This window comes from Drosophila biarmipes, chromosome 2L (genome assembly GCF_025231255.1).
Source record: "Drosophila biarmipes strain raj3 chromosome 2L, RU_DBia_V1.1, whole genome shotgun sequence".
NCBI lineage: Eukaryota > Metazoa > Arthropoda > Insecta > Diptera > Drosophilidae > Drosophila > Drosophila biarmipes.
Genome location: NC_066612.1, coordinates 5,995,266 through 6,013,776, shown reverse-complemented (window position 1 = coordinate 6,013,776; position 18,511 = coordinate 5,995,266). Strand labels below are relative to the sequence as shown.

At 49.4% G+C, this 18,511-nt stretch overlaps 5 protein-coding genes across 5 annotated transcripts; 2 read left to right on the top strand and 3 right to left on the bottom strand.

Moving 5' to 3' along the window:
• Positions 1-49: 49 nt before the first annotated feature.
• LOC108027838 (serine--tRNA ligase, cytoplasmic) lies at positions 50-1,828 on the bottom strand. The gene has a single exon (XM_017099425.3). The coding sequence runs from the start codon at positions 1,712-1,714 to the stop codon at positions 209-211; it is 1,506 nt and encodes a 501-aa protein (XP_016954914.1). The 5' UTR covers positions 1,715-1,828; the 3' UTR covers positions 50-208.
• Positions 1,829-2,320: 492 nt separating this feature from the next.
• On the top strand, positions 2,321-3,641 carry LOC108027923 (uncharacterized). The gene has a single exon (XM_017099547.3). It carries the CDS (start codon positions 2,433-2,435, stop codon positions 3,525-3,527), a length of 1,095 nt encoding a protein of 364 aa, XP_016955036.1. The 5' UTR covers positions 2,321-2,432; the 3' UTR covers positions 3,528-3,641.
• Positions 3,552-4,639, bottom strand: LOC108027924 (protein cornichon homolog 4). The gene is made up of 3 exons (XM_017099548.3): positions 4,466-4,639; positions 4,090-4,412; positions 3,552-4,028 (listed from the first exon to the last, which is right to left on the bottom strand). Exons 1-3 carry the CDS (start codon positions 4,541-4,543, stop codon positions 3,956-3,958), a joined length of 474 nt encoding a protein of 157 aa, XP_016955037.1. The 5' UTR covers positions 4,544-4,639; the 3' UTR covers positions 3,552-3,955.
• A 558-nt stretch (positions 4,640-5,197) lies between these two features.
• LOC108027656 (hemocytin-like) lies at positions 5,198-18,107 on the top strand. Its single transcript, XM_050884957.1, has 16 exons — positions 5,198-5,295; positions 5,526-6,088; positions 6,151-6,438; positions 6,846-7,289; positions 7,450-9,397; positions 9,460-10,109; positions 11,492-12,040; positions 12,110-13,230; positions 13,298-13,388; positions 13,444-13,528; positions 13,656-14,653; positions 14,719-14,884; positions 14,942-15,231; positions 15,453-17,007; positions 17,070-17,859; positions 18,072-18,107. Exons 1-16 carry the CDS (start codon positions 5,198-5,200, stop codon positions 18,105-18,107), a joined length of 9,672 nt encoding a protein of 3,223 aa, XP_050740914.1.
• On the bottom strand, positions 10,232-11,081 carry LOC108027667 (trypsin epsilon-like). Its single transcript, XM_017099212.3, has one exon. The coding sequence runs from the start codon at positions 11,056-11,058 to the stop codon at positions 10,318-10,320; it is 741 nt and encodes a 246-aa protein (XP_016954701.1). The 5' UTR covers positions 11,059-11,081; the 3' UTR covers positions 10,232-10,317.
• Positions 18,108-18,511: the final 404 nt, after the last annotated feature.

Here is an 18,511-nt window from a genome sequence, read left to right as displayed (position 1 = left end):
TGCCGGCCGGGGTGACTTTTTCTTGTTAATAGAAACATAACTAAAAGTATTTCATTTGCATTCGAAGCATAGCTTGATCCAGTTTAATCGTTATAAATTGTATATAAATGCCATAAATATTAGATAAGTCGATAAGTAACAAAAATTTTGTGGACTTTGCAAGCTTAGTTTAGCAGTATATTTCGTAGTAATTGAGGGGACATTAATCTCAACCAGCAGCAGGGTCCTTCTTGGTCTTCTCCTTCTTGCCCTTTTGTTTCTCAGCGGCAGCCAGCTCCAGATCAATAGGAGCGGGCTTGACGAACGGAATCTCATCCTGGAACTTGGCCGGCAAGTACTTCTTCAGTGGCTCCGGCACCTTGATGCCCGTCTCTGTCTGATGGGTCTCCAGGATAGCGCAGATGACTCGAGTGGCGGCGCACATTGTGGCGTTCAGCATGTGCACATAGTCGACGGAGGCGTTCATCTTCTTGGTCTGGCCATAGCGGACCAGCAAACGACGAGCCTGGTAGTCCAGGCAGTTGGAGCACGAGACCAGCTCTCTGTAGGCACCGCTGCCGCCGAACCAAGCCTCTAGATCCAGCTTCTTGGAGGCGGCATGGTTGAGGGCACCGGAGACGATGTTCACCACACGATATGGAATGCCCAGCGACTGGCAGAACTGCTCCGCATTGCCGATCATCTCGTCCATCATCTCCCACGACTTGTTGTCGTGCGGGGAGGTGAGCACGAACTGCTCCACCTTCTCGAACTGGTGGACGCGGAAAATGCCGCGAGTATCGCGACCATGGGAACCCACCTCCTGGCGGAAGCAGGTCGACAGACCGGCGTACTTAATGGGCAGCGAAGCCTCTGGCAGCCACTCGTCGCGATGGTAGGCAGCGATGGGCTGCTCAGATGTGGCGATCAGGTACTTCTCGTCCACGCCCACCTCCTCGGCCTTCTCGCTGCCCTTGCCCACCACCTTGTAGAGCTCCTCGTCGAACTGCGACAACTGGGCCACCTCCTGCATCACCTCCTTGCGCATGAAGAAGGGCGTGTACAGGGGCACATAGTCACGGGCGTACAGCAGATGCAGGGCGTGCTGAATGAGAGCCTGCTCCAAGAAGACGGCGGCTCCAGTAAGGAAGTAGCCTCGTCCGCCGGACACCACGGCTCCCTTCTCGGCGTTCATGCCGTCGATCATCACGATCAGGTCCACATGCGAGTACTTGCCGCGCTTCTCGCAGTCGCCGAAGGTGCGCTCCACGCGGTTCTCCTCTTCGTCGTTGGACACGGGGACGGACTCGTGCAGGTGGTTTCCCACCTCCCGCAGCGAGGTGTTTCTCGTCTGCTCCGCGAGCTCTAGGGTCTTCTGGTTCTCAGTCATGGCGTTGTCGATGAGGATGCGCAGCTGCTTGATCTGGTTGACGGTCAGCGGCTGCAGGGTTTCGGCAACGATCTCGGTGAGGTCCTGGGTGATGCCGGCCGGCAGGTCCTCGCTCATGGCGCCCACTGGCTCCTTTTTCTTCATTTTCTCGCCGATCACCTTGCTGCAGACGTTCTTCACCTTGTTCAGGTTGTCGGCGCGGTGGCGGCACTGACGCCACTCCGTGTCCTTGGCGATCACCGTCTCCACCAGCGCGACATCCTTGAAGCGCTTCTTTTGGTTCTCGCGCACGGCGTCCGGGTTGCCGCCCTTGTCGCTGCGAAACAGATCCAGATCCAGCACCATGTTAGCTAGGCTTTAGTTAAGTCAGTCGCGGGAATTAGCTTCGATTCGCTTGGAGTTCGTCGGCGTTTTCACAACGTGGCTAGCCTTTTGCGTCAGCTGGGCTTACACTTTCCAACACTGGAAAGTGGGGTGCTGGGGAGGTGACGAAGTGCATTCTGTTGACTCATCAAGAAGATCTTGAGTGCTCTTGACATTTTAACCCATTGCTTCTGCACGTTTAAGAAACTATAAAGTACTTTTAACTTTTTACATAATTTCTTAAAAAGTCTAATTTTTCAAATATATTATGAATTTAAAACATCTATATCCATGTCTTAAAAACAAAACTAATTTATATTTATTATTATTTATATGATCTTATCACTAGAACTTGTGATATTTAGAATTAAATTAATAGTAAAATTTAGTATAATAAATATTACATAATAATAACGTGAAATGGAAAAAAACATGGACCGTATCAATTGTAATTTTTAAAGAAGCAATTTTTAATTTATTCGTAAATAAAAATCGTTTTTTTTTTTATTTATATGAAAAACATTTTACATAGGTTTTATTTTCATTTTTTTGTAAGAGAACGCATCTAGCCATCAAGCTATTCGTCACTATTTCAAACTAACCTGTCACCGTTTCACAACACTACCTGCTTTCCCAGCTGTTCAAAAACAGTCCAATTGGAGAACAGCAGCTAAACTCTTAACAGATTGCTCCCTCAACGATGAGCTTTATTGACCAGGAAGTTACGGAGTTCCGGGCAAAATGTGAGAAGCAGGTGCCGCACACAAAGATCATAATCTGCTCCAGCTCCCTGATCCGGGTAGACATCTTTCCGGAGAGGCCCAACCGCCTGATGACCGTGTGCCTGCGCTTTCCGGAGAACTATCCGCAGAGCACTCAAATCCTCGTGGAGCTCAAGAGTCGTGTGTACTCCGACATGCTGCTGACGGAGCTCACCCGGCTGATCGACGACTATGCCAGGGACTTCCTCGGAAAGCCACAGGCGCTCCTGGTCCTGGCCTTTGCCCAGCAGTATTTAACGGATAACCCCCTGTGCGTGTGCCTGGACGAGATCAAGCAGCTGAGGGCCGACATCAAGACGGGAGGAACGGAGAGCCAGCTGAAGCTAAAGCAGAAACACCGCAGCGTGGAGCTGGTGGCCAAGGGAGGCCGCTACACCTACAGAGTCACCGCTGTTGTCCCGGATAGTTATCCTATGCAGAGTGTAGAGCTGCGGAGTCAGGAGTCCAATCTTCCGGCCGTGCTTGTGCGCTACCTCAATGGCCAGTCGCGTGAGATAGCCCGCCAGTGCGTGGAGCCGCCAATCCGGCTTAGCAAGGATCAATTGGCTAATTTCCGGCCATCCAGGAGTCTTCAGCGCTCGCTAAAGTTCTGTCTGGAGGCCACCCGGGACTTCCATGTCGAGCTTTGCCCCATTTGTGATAGAACCGTGCTGCCGGAGTATCCGGAGGATATAGACGCCGATGACAATTCGGACTTCTTTATCGAGCGCGTCTATTGTGGCCACCTGTTTCACCAGGGTTGCCTTAAGAAGTACCTGTCGGAGCCTCCCTTTCCCAAGGGCGGCAAACTATGCCCGGCCCAGCGCCGCCATCCGCGCTCCGATGCCCAGACCTACATGGGAAGGCCCCAGGGAGGCGGAGCCACCGTGTCCCGGGCTCCGGATGATGCTGTGTGTGGCATCAAGCTGGCCCACGATCGCTGGGTGGTCAGCGTGAAGACGGCGGAGGCTCGCTGGGCCCAGAAACAGGCTCGCCAGCGGGAACTGGAGGAGGTGGTTGACTTCCTGCAATAACAGAGGGTTCAACCCGAGAACAGCTTATTGTGTATGGTTATGTATTTTGTGATTTGTATTCGAATACGCTTATATTGCTAAAGATGAAATAAATAAAGTGAAGATGAAGTGCGACTAGGTTGGTCTTCTGTGTATCCTGTCAACGCGGTGTAAACACTCTTGTGTTACAGTCTTTTGTTTTTAAAATTTTCAACGAACTGCACTCTTGGAATACCCATATTTGTATACCACTTAATGGTATGATGAAGTTGAAGTTTAGATTAATTTCTATCAAATTCTGCAGAAGTCTATAAGGAAACATGTCTGTCAAGTGAAGGTCTCTCTCCTGCTTTCAGGCGGCTTAGAAACTTTAACCAGTCGTTGTTGTTTGGCCTGGGATTAGGGAATACTTTGGAAGCCTTTTATTTGCAGGCTTATTTGGCTAAACTTCAGAAATCCGTGACTATTTCGTCGTCCTCGTATCGCTTGATGGGATCCCCCTTGATCAGCGATGAAATGAGGCTGTGAAAAGAAAGATAATAGTAAGTAATCATGGAGCAATAGAGTACGACACCCAACTCACCAGTACAAGCCCACGAAGAACATGACGAAGTAGTAGCCCAGGTAGATCATACAATTCCTCAGGTGGACTTTCAGCAATCCGCGACTGTGTATGTCCACCGGATCGTAGACTCCCAGGCTGTCGCGTCGCTGGCGATGGAGTTCGTAGAACAACCAAACAACCATCGGGAGGTTGACCAGAAACATTATCCAGTGGCCTCCGAGGAGCAGGAGCACGCACAGCAGAGCATGGGATCCGAACTTGGGTATCACCCAGAAGTTCAGTCGCCGGCAGCACTCCTGGGCATTCAGGTAGTCGCACTCCAGATCCGCCAGCGTCAGGACCTACAAGGATGCAGTGGTCAAATGCTATTCCTGTGTAGGAAATTCTTACTCACATAGTAAATCAGCAGCAGGAGGATAGCCCCATAGACCAGCAGGGTGATGCAGTATGTGGCGGTTTCGGGAAGAAACATAATTGCACTACAGTTTCACTTTCTCACTTAAAAATAGGGTTTTCTATTTTATTTACAGATTTTGCACCATTTCGCGTTTGATTTGCTTCCAATTAAGAAAACGTACTATAAAATGCCAAAGCGCGTTTTCGGAAACAGTTCTGTATAGCGGTAGCGCGGCTTTGCAGCCCTGAGTAACGGTTTTTACATTTTTCAAACTTGTGTTATTTTCTGTAATGTTAGGTTTAAATGTACAAATATTATAATAATTAGATAACAAAATAGATAACAATATTGATACAAATGAATTTGAAACTTCTAATATAATAAAATAAAATTATTTTAAGAAAGAAAAGCAAATAAAACTAAATTGTAAAGCTTACAATAAAATTGGTAAAAAATATTTACTTTTCAAAAGTATTTTTATTCTGTAATCTTTTTCATAAGAAATTGCTTCTATAAGAAATAAAGGAAAGATTCGAATAAGCAGAGAAAAGAAAGATCACCGATAGCCCCAGCTCTTTTCTTGAGTGGGTATAAAAGAAGCTGCACTCACTCCTAGCATTTCAGTCTTGAACGATTGTTTGCTCTGTGTAAAAGTGTCTTATGCGAGTAGTAAAATAGTGAATTTGCTCCAGCACGACGTCCCTGCTGGGGACCAAAATATATCTCAACATGGTGGTGGCAGTGTGGATCTGGGTCCTGGGCGCTTCCTTTCTCGGGAGCACCATAGGGTCGCCAGATGTGGAACCGACTCGTACTTGGGTTCCAGAGTAAGTTAAAATAAAAACAACATACAGATTCTTAATTAGTTTCATATAGATATGAGCTAAATCTTATTTTTTGGTGCGGCTCCAGAAAAAGAATTTCAAAGTATTTTTCTTAAGATTCAATCCATGGCCACCTTTATTTTGCCTGCTGTTGAATTAACAAATGCCTTTTAAAGACAAAAAGTTAACAAAATAAATAACCAATAAATGAATTATTTTTTGATTCCTTCCAGCAATCCCAACGTCGGTCCCAAACTGGCCAACGATCTGTGGTTCAGCCAGGTGAAGAAGCCATTCCCCCACTGTGCCCAATACAAGTTCCCCATCAACACCATTGTGAAGTGCTTGGACACGAAGGAGGGTGGTGAGTGCGAGGTCAGCTGCATCGGCACGAATCACTTCTTCGGCGAGCGCCAGAACGTCCGCAAGCTGATCCTCTCCTGCCGCCGCGGTGCGTGGGGCATCAAGAACGGACCCCCCACGGCGAGGACCATCCAGCATTGCGATGGCGCCTGCACCTGCCGGAATGGGGGAATCTGCAATGGGGAGAAGTTCTGTCACTGCCGTAAGGGATACGGCGGAGACAGTTGCGAGAAGAACCAGGAGTTCGCCTGTCCGGAGCGACCGCCACAGCTTCCGAAAAACTCGAGGACCGTCTGTCGCGGGGACACCTGTGAGGTGCAGTGCTCCCCGGGATTTGCCTTCTCCGACCAACGCACTCGAGTTCTTCTCAAGTGCAAGGGCACCAAGTACGTGGACATGAGCGCGGAGTACTCCAAAATGCCGGAGTGCGAGGGTGAGGAATTGCCCTACTTTTATTTCTCCCAATATTATCCTATTATAATATTTATACTTCAGCCACTTGTTCGCCCATCTGCCTGAACGGTGGCAAATGCATAGCGGCCAATGTCTGCGAGTGTCCACCAAATTACCGAGGAAAACAGTGCCAATTCGAGGCGTCCAGATGCAATTTGACGGGTTTCAATGGCAACTTCCAGTGTGATCATGGACCGGAGCAGTCGGAGTGTCGTCTGAGCTGCCCGGCATCTCCAGGAGTCAGTGTTCAGGGCACTTTGGTCTCACACTACGTCTGCGACTACGGAACGGGAAGATTCGAGCCCACACCCTCTGCCAAGTGCCTATATCGTAAGTAACGCGACTCTCAGCTGGGGATATCTTATAACCAACACTCCATGAAAAAGGGATGGGCACATGAAATTTGATCCAACGTATTTCCCACACAATAGTCTCAAGTATGATAATGTTCCCTATTTGTTTAAGTGTTCATTGCCTATGCACTTGACAATGCCCACATGATCTTCACGAATCTAGCTTGAAATAGTTTTTATTGCATCAAATCCGTATCTTTAAGTGCTTTAAAATTATCTTCAATTTTTTTTTTTTGATATATATGTACTTAAACATATTTTTATAGGCCAGATATTTAACTCTAAAATAGTTTTAAATATATCAAATAAATCGTATTAGGTATCATATCATATCATTTGAGATATTTTTTCTAATAATAAATAATCAAACCTCCATCCGAACAGCTTCCCACCAAAATATTTCCCTACGAATTACGACCTCTGGAACCCAGACCAACGGAACTGTGATCATTACGGGGAGCAAGGTACTTCCCTGGCCGGATAACCTGATCAGCATCTGTGATCGCTACAGGCAGTACGAGAACAGCAGCAACTGGAGGCCGGAGGATCCAGATTTGGATGATATAGATGGAGCCAGTCGACTGCGGGCGAAGCCCAATAAGGATGTGATTGTGGCTCCAGTACCAACGGCCTGCAGCTCTTGGAACGGTCGCAACATTCGCACCTTCGATGGTTTACTGTACCGGCTGACGCTGAACTGCGCCCACACCTTGGTCAATGACAGGATATACGGAGCGTTCCATGTGTCTGTCAAGAGCCAGACGATCGAATCCCCGTTGACTCTTCAGATCCAATGGCAATCCATTCAGTATACACTGGAGAACCTCAGTGAGTATCATAGAAATGTAAAGCTGAAGAATTCTCTAGCATATAATTAAAAGTTAAGATATATATTTGTATATAGTCCTCAACTAATCTTTAAAAATATATCATATCATAGTCCGATAAAAATTCCAAAAAATTCAGAAAATTCAACCTCCCCTTGCAGATGGAAGTGTGGTTCTGTCCACCCCCGAAAAGCGCCTTCCACTCCCCGCCCAGGTGCTCGGAATGAGGGTGGTACCTTTCTCCCAGCGCGTTGCAGTAGATCTGGAGTCGGTGGGTCTGCGGCTGGTCTGGGATCATCACCAGCTTCTATCCGTGCGCGCCAGCGTGGATCTCTGGCAGAAGGTGGGTGGCCTTTGTGGTCACCTCGACGGGAATAGTGACAACGACCTGATGAGTCGATCTGGAGCTGTATCGCCAGCCTGTCGCACTTTCACCGACAGTTGGCGCACTGCGGATCAGAACTGTCTGCCTGACCCGGATGATCATTTGGATCAGTGCCGCGGAGAACGTCACCTTGAGGCCGTGGAGAAGTGCCGCCAACTGCTGCATAATGTCCACCTGAAAAGCTGCCTGGAGAACTTAAACCAAGAGACTCTCCTGCGAACTTGTATCAAGGATCACTGTGGCTGTCCGAAGGGTCAATCTTGCACGTGCAACTTCTTGCAATCGCTGGTTGACGAGTGTCGGTTCAAGGGACTAGAGCCTGCTGTCAAGGATTGGCGGAATCTGCAGCTTTGTCCAATTAGTTGCCCTGGGGGGCGCATCTACCAGTCGTGCGGTCCTCAATCCCAGCCGACCTGTGAAAACGAGGGAGTCACTAGCCCAGCTGAGTGTTTCGAGGGCTGCTTCTGCCCGAGTGGAATGCTCCAGTACAAGGATACCTGCATTGACCGCAAAATGTGCCCGTGTGAGCTGCGTGGCCGTGAGTTCCAGCCAGGTGAGACCTATCAAAAGGAGTGCAACACGTGCACCTGTCAGGCCGGAAAGTGGGAGTGCAGCCAGGAGAAGTGCAACAAGCGCTGCACTGCTTTCGGGGATCCCCACTATCGCACCTTCGATGGGAGGCGCTACGACTTTCAGGGACGCTGCCTGTACTACCTCTTGAAGACCGCCACCCGTTCCGTCGAAGGAGAGAACATCGCCTGCTCTGGGGCCATCGATGAGGTGGTGGAGCCCTCTCCCACCGGACCATCCTGCACCAGATCGGTTACCATCCGCTTCGGCCTGAAAGAAGGTGGACCCACTGTCATCAAACTCTCCCAGAAACTACAGAGCTTTGTCAATGGCGAGGTGGTCAGCCAACTGCCCTTGCAATTGGGTGATGGCGAGGTGGTACTCCGACTGGCCAGTCACCACATGATCACTGTGACTCTCGAAGATGGGTTAGTGGTGTGGTGGAATGGAGAGTCCACGGTGCACATCGATGCTCCTTATAGCTACTACGACAGCACGGCTGGATTGTGTGGCACCTTCAATGACAACACCAAGGATGACTTCCTAACGCCGGACGGAGACTACGAGCACACGGCCTTGGCCTTTGGCAGCAAGTGGCGCACCAGGGAGCTCTGCACGGATCCAGAACCTCCGTTGACACCCTCGCCCTGCTCCGGTAATCCCACCCGGCTGGCAGCGGCGGAGGAACTCTGTTCCGTCCTCCGAGGGGACACCTTTAAGCCATGCCACTGGGCCGTAGATCCCAGTGGACATTATGAGGACTGCATTGCCGACATTTGCGCCGCCAAGGATGTGAATCCCATTAACGCAAACAAAGCCCTTTGTGAACTGCTCTCTGATTATGCCGATCTTTGCGTGAGGAATGGGATTAGGACCAGTTGGAGGCAGGCCATCAGGCAGTGCTCCATCAAGTGCCCAGATGGACAGGAGTACGATGAGTGCGGCGACTCCTGCGCCTTGAGCTGCTTTGACCTGCAGCACCGGGATCAGTGCAGGAGGCAGTGCGTAGAAGGCTGTCGCTGTCCCAAGGGTCACTTCCTTAGCGAGCAGCAGGAGTGTGTTCCGCAGAGATCCTGTTCCTGCTACTACGATGGACTCAGCTTCCCGCCAGGCTACAAAGAGGTGCGTCCTGGCGCCAGGTTCCAGCAGTTGTGGTGAGTCCAGGAATCTCCAAGGGTAGACTAGATGCCTAAAACAAAATACTCTTTCTTTCCAGCACCTGTGCGGATGGCCTTTGGCACTGCCAGGATGCGGACAAGAATGATGTTCTGGTGCACCCACCACTGGGTGATCTTCGCAAGAAGTGTGCCCGTAGTCCGTACGCCAAGTTCGTGAGTTGTGCACCCAAGGAGCGGAGGACCTGCAAGAACATGCATAGCTTTGGCTTGCCGGAAACCAGCCCCTGCCATCCGGGATGTGTTTGCGAGGATGGCTTCGTGTACGACGTGACCCGGCAGCAGTGCGTCGCGCCGGAGAAGTGCTCATGCTTTCATGCTGGGAGGAGCTTCGATGACGGGGACACCTTCCAGGAGCAGTGCAACCAGTGCGTCTGCCAGGGCGGCTCCTGGAAGTGCACGCGGAACGAGTGCGAGGCCACCTGCAGCGTGTGGGGCGACTCGCACTTCAGTACCTTCGATGGCTTGGACTTCGACTTCCTGGGCGAATGTGACTACGTTTTGTCCAAGGGTGTGGATGCCCAGGGCAGTGGTTACTCGATCGTCATTCAGAATGTTCTATGTGGATCTTCGGGGGTCACCTGTTCCAAGTCCCTCGAGGTCTCCCTGAACCGTAAGGGCGGATCGGAGCAGCTAAAACTGAGTTCTGGCGGAGTCTATGGCACGGATAATGGCACTTCTACCATAGCACGTGAGTAAACCTGTTCTTAAGAGGACCAAAATATGTAGTACTTAATATCTTAATTTACAATTTGTAAAAGTAATTGAAAATAAGGAAGCTAAATAAGTTTAAATTTATAAATTAAAAATAAATTTGGTTTTTGTTAGAAGAATCAAATTTATTTATGCTAGACAAACTTCTAGATTTTTCTTTTAATATTAACAGTGACAGGAAATTACTAAATATTTTCGTTGATTGTCTTTTTGAACCAGTTGCGGAAGTAAGCAACATCTGCATAGCCTCCAGGATGGCCATTACCACAACCTCCATAGGAAACTATGCCAATAAGCTTACGATCCGGTAAACTAACCAAAGGTCCGCCAGAATCTCCTTTACATATGTCTCTTCCATCAGCGTCGGCACAAATAATGTCCTCACTATATTTTTTTTTACAAGAAGTGGCATCGAGAACCGCCACATGAACGCCTTGTAGAATCGGCCAAGCGAATCCAGCGCCGTATCGGGTATCTCCCCATCCGGAGACCAAGCTCATAGTTCCGCCTTCAGGAGTTTCTTCAGCTAGAGCTATCTTCTGTACATAAGCGCTGAACTTGAGGGGTGACTCCAAAATCAGCACAGCAACATCATTAGTCTTCATAACATAATCAAATTTAGGATGGGATATGGCTTTCAGAACCTTCACCATTTGACCACCTTTACTCCAATGCGAGGATCCAGCGCGAACAGATAGGTCCTCAATTTGTACGTCAATTAGACAGTGAGCAGCAGTCAGAATAACCCGCTCACTATGTATGACTCCACCACAATCGTGAGCCATTTTAATTAACAGTGACACTTGCCAAGGAACATATTCAATGGGAATATGGTGGCCTCCGACAATCCTTTCCTCTGGTCCAGGAATCCGAGCAGCGGAGACCAGGAGAGCAATGGCTGACAAAACCAAATACTTGAAGAACATTTTAACGTTGTTTGACTCAAGTTCCCGATGTCTGAAATGAAAGTTGTGCCACTCTTTTATACAACTATCTGGCGTCAAGCCCGTAACTCATTCCTAAATATAGCCAGGGTCTATAACTTAGTGACTTAATGGATAACTTATCTTTCTTCGTTTTGTAACTGGCTATTTTTGGTTCAATGGTTTAGTTTCTGAAGACCACAGTAAAGTATTTTCTTTATTATTATTTTTGAAATATTTAACCAACTATTAATATATCTGTTTATCACAATAGTAGTTTCTTTGGTTACAGAGCCACATTTTCGGGGTTTTCAAAGTTATTCTTGACTTTAAAGATTAACTTTATTTTATTGCCACACAACCGTGTTACCTTAATTTGATTACATTAATCCCTTAACCTTTACGATCTTTAAAAACAATTCCCTAACTCTAACAGGTCTTCGCAAGCAGATCAGTTCGCAAGAGTCAAGTTCCTTCCACGTCTACAAAGCGGGGCTGTTCCTGGTAGTCGAGGTGGTCTCCCTGCGCCTCCAAATCAAATGGGACGAGGGCACCCGGGTCTACGTGAAGCTGGGAAACGAGTGGCGTGGGCGGGTGGGTGGATTGTGTGGCAACAACAATGGCAACAGCCTGGATGACTTCAAATCCCCCTCCGGAGGCCAGGAGGCAGAGCCCACGCTCTTTGGCCACTCGTGGCGAACGCACCAGCAGTGCGAGCTGCCGCTGCAGCTCTTCGACTCCTGCCACCGGAATGGCCAACGACGATCGTGGTCCGAGGGCAAGTGCAGCATCCTGAAGTCCCCCCTGTTCGCCGCCTGCCATGTCCAGGTGCCACTGGATCGCTACCTGAAGCGCTGCGTCTTCGACACCTGTGCCTGCGACCAGGGAGGCGACTGTGAGTGCCTCTGCACCGCGGTGGCTGCCTACGCGGATGCCTGTTCCCAAAGGGGTATCAACATCCGGTGGAGAACTCCCCATTTCTGCCGTAAGTATCATAATCGAAATTATTATCATATCTTAAAAACTTTGTTCTCTGTTCATTTTAAAACCTCAGCCATGCAATGCGACACCAAGTGCTCGGATTACAGCGCCTGTACGCCGGCTTGTCCTCCGGAGACGTGCGACAACCTCCTCGACCAGGGTGCCTCTGCCCGGCTGTGTCACCACGAGAACTGCGTGGAGGGCTGCCTGGTGAAGCCGTGTCCACTGAACCACATCTATCTCAACGACAGCTACACCACCTGTGTGCCCCGGACGGACTGCAAGCCCGTGTGTCTGGTCAGGAATGACATCACCTACTTCGAGGGCGACGTGACCTACAGCGATGATTGTGCCACCTGTCGTTGCTCCAAGAAGAAGGAGGTGTGCAGTGGGAAAACCTGTCCACCCACCACCACTGAAAAGCCACCAATTACGGGGACAGAAGATCCGAAAGATCCCTTTGGCAGGAACTGCGTTAACGGCTGGACACGCTGGTTGGATCGGGGTTCCAGCCTGGGCGGAATAAACTTGAACGATCTGGAACCTCTGCCAAATTTCGATGCCCTTGAGAACATCTATGGCACCTGCGATCGGAGGTTCCAGAAGGACATCCAGTGCCGCGTAAAGGACACCAAGCAGTCCTACGAACTGGTGAATGACAATGTGTCCTGTGATCTCAGCCGTGGCTTGGTTTGTGTGGGCAAGTGCCACGACTACGAGATCCGTGTCTACTGCGACTGCGACGAGTATGGAATCACCACAGCGAGACCTCCTCCTCCGCCACCGGTGCTGGATGAGAAGTGTGATCCTTCACAGCAGATCTTTAAGGAGTATCCCGGGGATTGCTTCAGGTATCTGCGTTGCGAGCACATCCCAGGAAACTCCAACTGGCACTGGGTGCCCGGATCCTGTGGCGTCCAGATGATGTATAATCCCGTGATTGGGGCCTGTGATCACATCTCCACGGTCAGCCGACTGAAGCCCCAATGTGGCAAGGGTAGGGATCGCTGCCGGGATGATGAGGAGTGGAACGACTGTGCCAATCAGTGTGAGCACACCTGCCACTTCTACGGACAGCAATTGCTCCGGCGGGGTCTTTGTAGTCCTGGAGAGCACTGCCGACCGGGATGTGTGCCCAAGAAGCGTCCGGATTGTCGGGCTCTGGCCAAACTCTGGCGCGACGAGAATACCTGTGTGGATCAGGACGACTGCCCTTGCCTGGATGATATGATATGATGATCGCAATGATAAATACGTTCAGCCTCACGGGATCATATCCACGGATCTGGATGACTGCCAGTGTGTGTTTAACCAGTTTGTATGCGTCCCGAAGAAAACCACCACGGAACTCCGTAAGTAGTTGGTTTTGGTTTCTTATTCATTGTGGTTAACTTACTGCTTTTTCAGCCCCCATTGGAGGTCGTTCCACCACCACGCCCTTGCCCACCATACCGACCACCCTAACACCTCCTATTCTGTGTCCAAGCAACAGGTAAGATCGCTAAAAAAAACTCATCTGTTCCTAATCGACATAATATAATAATAAAATTTGAATCAACCTACCTAGAATTTTAATTATTATGTGTTATAATCGTTTCTATCCCTTCTAACACCACCAGCATGGTGCGCCTGTTTACGAGCGAGCAAGCTGTTCCCGATTCCGCATTCTCTGGCTCAAGCATCCTGGATTCCAACTATGCAGCCCATCATTCCCGTCTGCACCGCAAGCCCAAGCTTAATTCCGGAGCCTGGACTCCCAGGATCAGTGATCAGACACAATATCTACAGTTGAACTTCGAGAGGCCACTCGCTCTCTATGGCTTACTCATCGCTGGCGATCCCCACCTGGACCACTATGTGACCCTCTTCAAGCTGGTCTACAGCCTGGATGGCGAGGGCTACCATGAACTCATTGGCCAAGATGGGCAGCCCCAGACGATGGTGGGGCCCAAGGACTCTCGGCTGCCCAGAGCTCATGTTTTCCAGCGACCGATTGAGGCCAAGTCCATAAGACTGTATCCTCTGAGGTGGCACAACTCCATTGCCATTCGATTCGATCTCTTGCTGTGTAACCATGTGCCCACCACCACGCCGCCAACGTTAGACAGGACCACTCCAATTCCACCCACGCGACCGCCCATCGATGACCTGATTTGCAAGGATCCTCTAGGCGTGGACAGTGGAGCACTGCAGGTCCACCAGGTTTCCTCCAGCAGCATCTGGCTTTCGTCTCAGCTGGACAGTGATAAGGGTCTTCTGGACTTGCTCCGATTCCGATCCAAGTTGGGATGGCGACCACTGGCCAACAAGCAGGACGAATTCGTTGACTTTGACTTCCTGGAGCCCCGCAACGTGACTGGAATTCAGACCCGAGGAGGAGCCTACGGATGGGTCACCTCGTATCGCGTGCTCTTCTCCTCGAACAAGTTGGTGTGGAACGAGCTGCAGGGTTCACAGGGAGAGAGTCACATCTTCGAGGGCAACCAGGATGGCAATAGCATCCGCACAAACGCTTTCCCTCGACCACTGGTGACGCGTCATCTGCGTTTGGTGCCCACGTCATGGGATCAAAACATCAACTGGAGGATTGAGCCCATTGGATGCTTTGAGCCTTACCGTAAGAATCGGTTAGGATATGTTGATGAAGGCTAGTCTACTTAAATGATATGTATATCCTTGCAGCTAATAACACCCAGGTGAGGCCTCCTCCAACTCAGGTGTGCAATCTCTGCGAGGGAATCGAGCTAAACAGCACCGTGACCAGGTGTCCCTGTATCGATGGCCTTTTCTGGACGGGTTCCAAGTGCGTGGAGCGGAATCTTTGCCCCTGCTTAGATATTTATACCCCGTAAGTCAGATATTATCGTTTTTCAGGGAATCCCTAACAAACAAACCCATTTTAAAGCTATCCAATTGGATCCAAGTGGGAGAACTCGGACTGCGAGGAGTGCGTCTGTCTGTTGGGCGGAGTTATCAACTGCAAGACCACCAATTGCCCGAGGTGTCCTGACCACATGAGGAGTGTCCGAAAGGGTTGTCGCTGCGAGTGCCAACTGTGCCCGCCGACCACTCGCCTCTGCCCCACCAGCGGGGATTGCATACCCTCCGAGTGGTGGTGCAATGGAGTGCAGAACTGCGCCGATGACGAGGACGAGTCCTGCGATCCGACACGTACTCGTACCACTGTGAGGCCACGTAAGTCTTATAATTTAATATAAATCTATTCCTGAAAACTTCACTGAAGCTGAATGTGAAGAAAGATTTATGTTTGCTCAATTATTTTTGTTTAATATGTTGAAATATATACCGTAGTTCTTAACAAAAAATACAAGCACATTTGAAACATCTTTCTTACCATTATATTGTATCATATAATATAATACCAAATTAACTTATAATCTACCTTTCTCTTGCAGCCACCACAAAAAAACCTTTGGTGTGTCCACCCGTCGCCTGTCCTCCTGGTTACACTGTGAAGATCAGGGGCAAACTACCCATTGCCCTTTCTGAAATGCTTTTAATTTCCGAGGATCCCACGGAGGATGGATCCTTGGACCCGCTTAATGATTGGTTGGAGCCTTTGCAATCCTCCGTACAGCCAGAAATTGCTGGAGCAGCACTGCGGTTTGCTGGGAGTTTTGCAGCTAAGTATGGACCTAAGCTGTGGAAAGTGGTTAAGAAATTAGGAGCCAAGTTGGGCAGTAAAATCAGAGATGTTATAATCGAAAAGTTCGGCGAAAAAGTGGCCGAAAAAATCGATGAACTAACGTCGAAGAAGAAGTCGCACACCTTGACCCTCCAACGTCTGGAGTTAAATGAGCTCCCCCTAGTTCCTGCTAAACCACAACTGGAGCATTCTACCGTGGATCAGGAAGCCATCGATGAACTTTTGGTCATTCTGGGCGTTGAACCTCATGAGATTCCCGACTTTAACGGCGACTGGGATGCGTTCCTTGCTGATGACGACGAAGACAGCGACACGAATCAAGACGAAATCGATGATTTATTGAGTCTTATGGGTATTGCTTATCAAGAAAGTCTTGATTTTTCGGATCATGGAGCGGAGGAAACGCTGGACACCGAAACGAAGTTTGTGCTAAATGGAGCTGGCGTGTCAAATAAAAGTCCGTATGGATTGGATTACCAACTAACCTCTGGGTTATGGAATGGTTACCAGCAAAGGGAAATGCTTAAGCTGAAGGATCCGCAGGACTTTGAGCTGTGCGACGCCTTCTGTTGTGTTCCCCAAAGGAATGTGTCCTGTGAGGATCCCCAGTGTCCAACGGGCTTGGAACCAGTTTTGGATACGACCAGTCTAGGAACTGGCAAGTGCCCTACTTTCACCTGCCGTCGCCCTAGAATTCCAGACGACACCTGTGACATCACTGGCCGAATCTTTAGGACCTTCGATGGCACTGTCTATAAGTACGACTTATGCAGTCACACCTTGGCGCGGGATTCACAGGACAAACGGTGGACGATCAGTAGCCAACTCCAGTGCGCTCCCGATCAGCCCAGTTGCGGCGTCAAGTCCCTGATCATTAGCGATGAAGAGCAGGGAGTGACCATAACCATCCTGCCCAATCAGCGGGTGATCTACAATAACTTCGAGTTCAGTGCCCACGATCTGGCGCTGGTCAGGATTGTTCGACGCTCCTTCGTGATCAGTCAGATAGGCGCTACCATTGTGGTGGTGAGCCGACGTCACAAATTCTGGGTGCAGTACGCCGCCAGTGGGAACATTAGGATCGGAGCTTCCCAAGTGCTCATGGGACGCGTGGAGGGTTTGTGTGGTTTCTACAATGGTCAGGTGGATGATGATAGGCGCACGCGAACGGGTCTGCATGTGATCAGCACCACAGACTTTGGGGATTCCTGGTACGATAGGAAACTCCCGCTGGATAAGTGTCATCCGCAGGTGTGTCCACTGGATCTACAGCAAAGGGCGCTGCAAATGTGCCAGGTTGTGAGGTGAGTTATCCTTCTCGTATAACCTGGAATCAGTATTGACATCCTTCTTTCTTTCCCTAAAGACATCCTTCCTTTGGAGGCTGTGGGACATCCGTAAATATCGAAGACTTTCTGGCCAAGTGCGTGGAGACAACCTGCGAGTGTCTGAAATCTAATGGAGGAGCCGAGGGCACCTGTCGCTGCGATCTTCTCCAGCAATTTGTGGGCCAGTGCCTGGCGTTTAATCGGAATGTATTACTGACCAGCTGGAGGAGCATCCACCAATGCGAACCCACCTGTAAACCGCCTCTGGTGCACCATGACTGTCACCGCCAGCGGTGTGAGCCACAATGCTCCCTGCCCAACCACTCCTCCTCCCTAGTGTGCCCCACCATACCGAACACCTGCTTCTCCGGCTGCTTTTGCCCAGAGGGAACCGTCCGCCGGGGGGATAACTGTGTGCCCCTGGATGACTGCAAGGATTGCAAGTGCAGAGTGTTTGGCCTCAATAAGTTCGTCACCTACGATGGCAGTAGCTTCAGTTTCAAGGGCAAGTGCACTTATCTGGTGACTAGGGACCTCCTCCTGCCGGGAAGCTATAACTTCCAGGTGTACGCGACCATAGAACCGTGTGGCCTGACCAAGGACCAGAGCTGCGTGAATGCTCTCCACGTTACGGCCGGAGAACACACCCTGCACATCGAGCGCCATGGCAACGAAGTGAAGCTACTGGCCGATGGGTACCTGGTGTCCCTGTGGCCCCACCAGTCGCCCTGGCTGAGGATTAACCAGCCCGGGGAGCAGGATCTGATTGTGCAGCTACCACAGGCTAAGCTGGAACTGGTGGTTAACCTGAACACTCTACAATTCCAGGTAAGCCATAGGCAGAACCTTATTGTAGAATATTATTATGTGGTACGTGATATACTAAAATGTGGTGGCCTCCGACAATCCTGCCTCAGGAATCTGAGCAGCAAAAACCAGGACGGCCATCGATAACAAAAGTATACACTTGAAGAACATTTTAACTTTGTTTTACTCGAGTTCTTGATGTCTAAACTGAAGACTGTGCCACTCTTTTATAGAACTACGTGGTAGAGCCAGGGTCTATAAGTCACTGAGTTTATGGAAAACTTATCTCTCTTCTTATTCAATACCATGTAGTCCGACTTAGCGGTTTACTTTAAATAATTACTTGTGACAGCTTTTATAACTTCCTCACATTTTAAAAGTAATAATCTTTAACAGTGCACTGAAAAAACTAAAGATTCGGTTTTAAGCGTTAGAGTGGGTTGAAATAAGTAGACCATCAACGAGTAACCGGGTAAAATTACATTCATTTGAAAATATTATAATCATAAGTTTAACACAACGAAACCATTTAAGTTTTGATGGTTCTCATAAAAAGAGTTTTCTACAAACTAGAAGGTTACGAATTTAAGGCCATTCGCCATCGCTTGCAGATAAATATCTCTATAATGAAAGGAATAATAATACCTTTAATCCCGTTATGAATTTGAAAAAA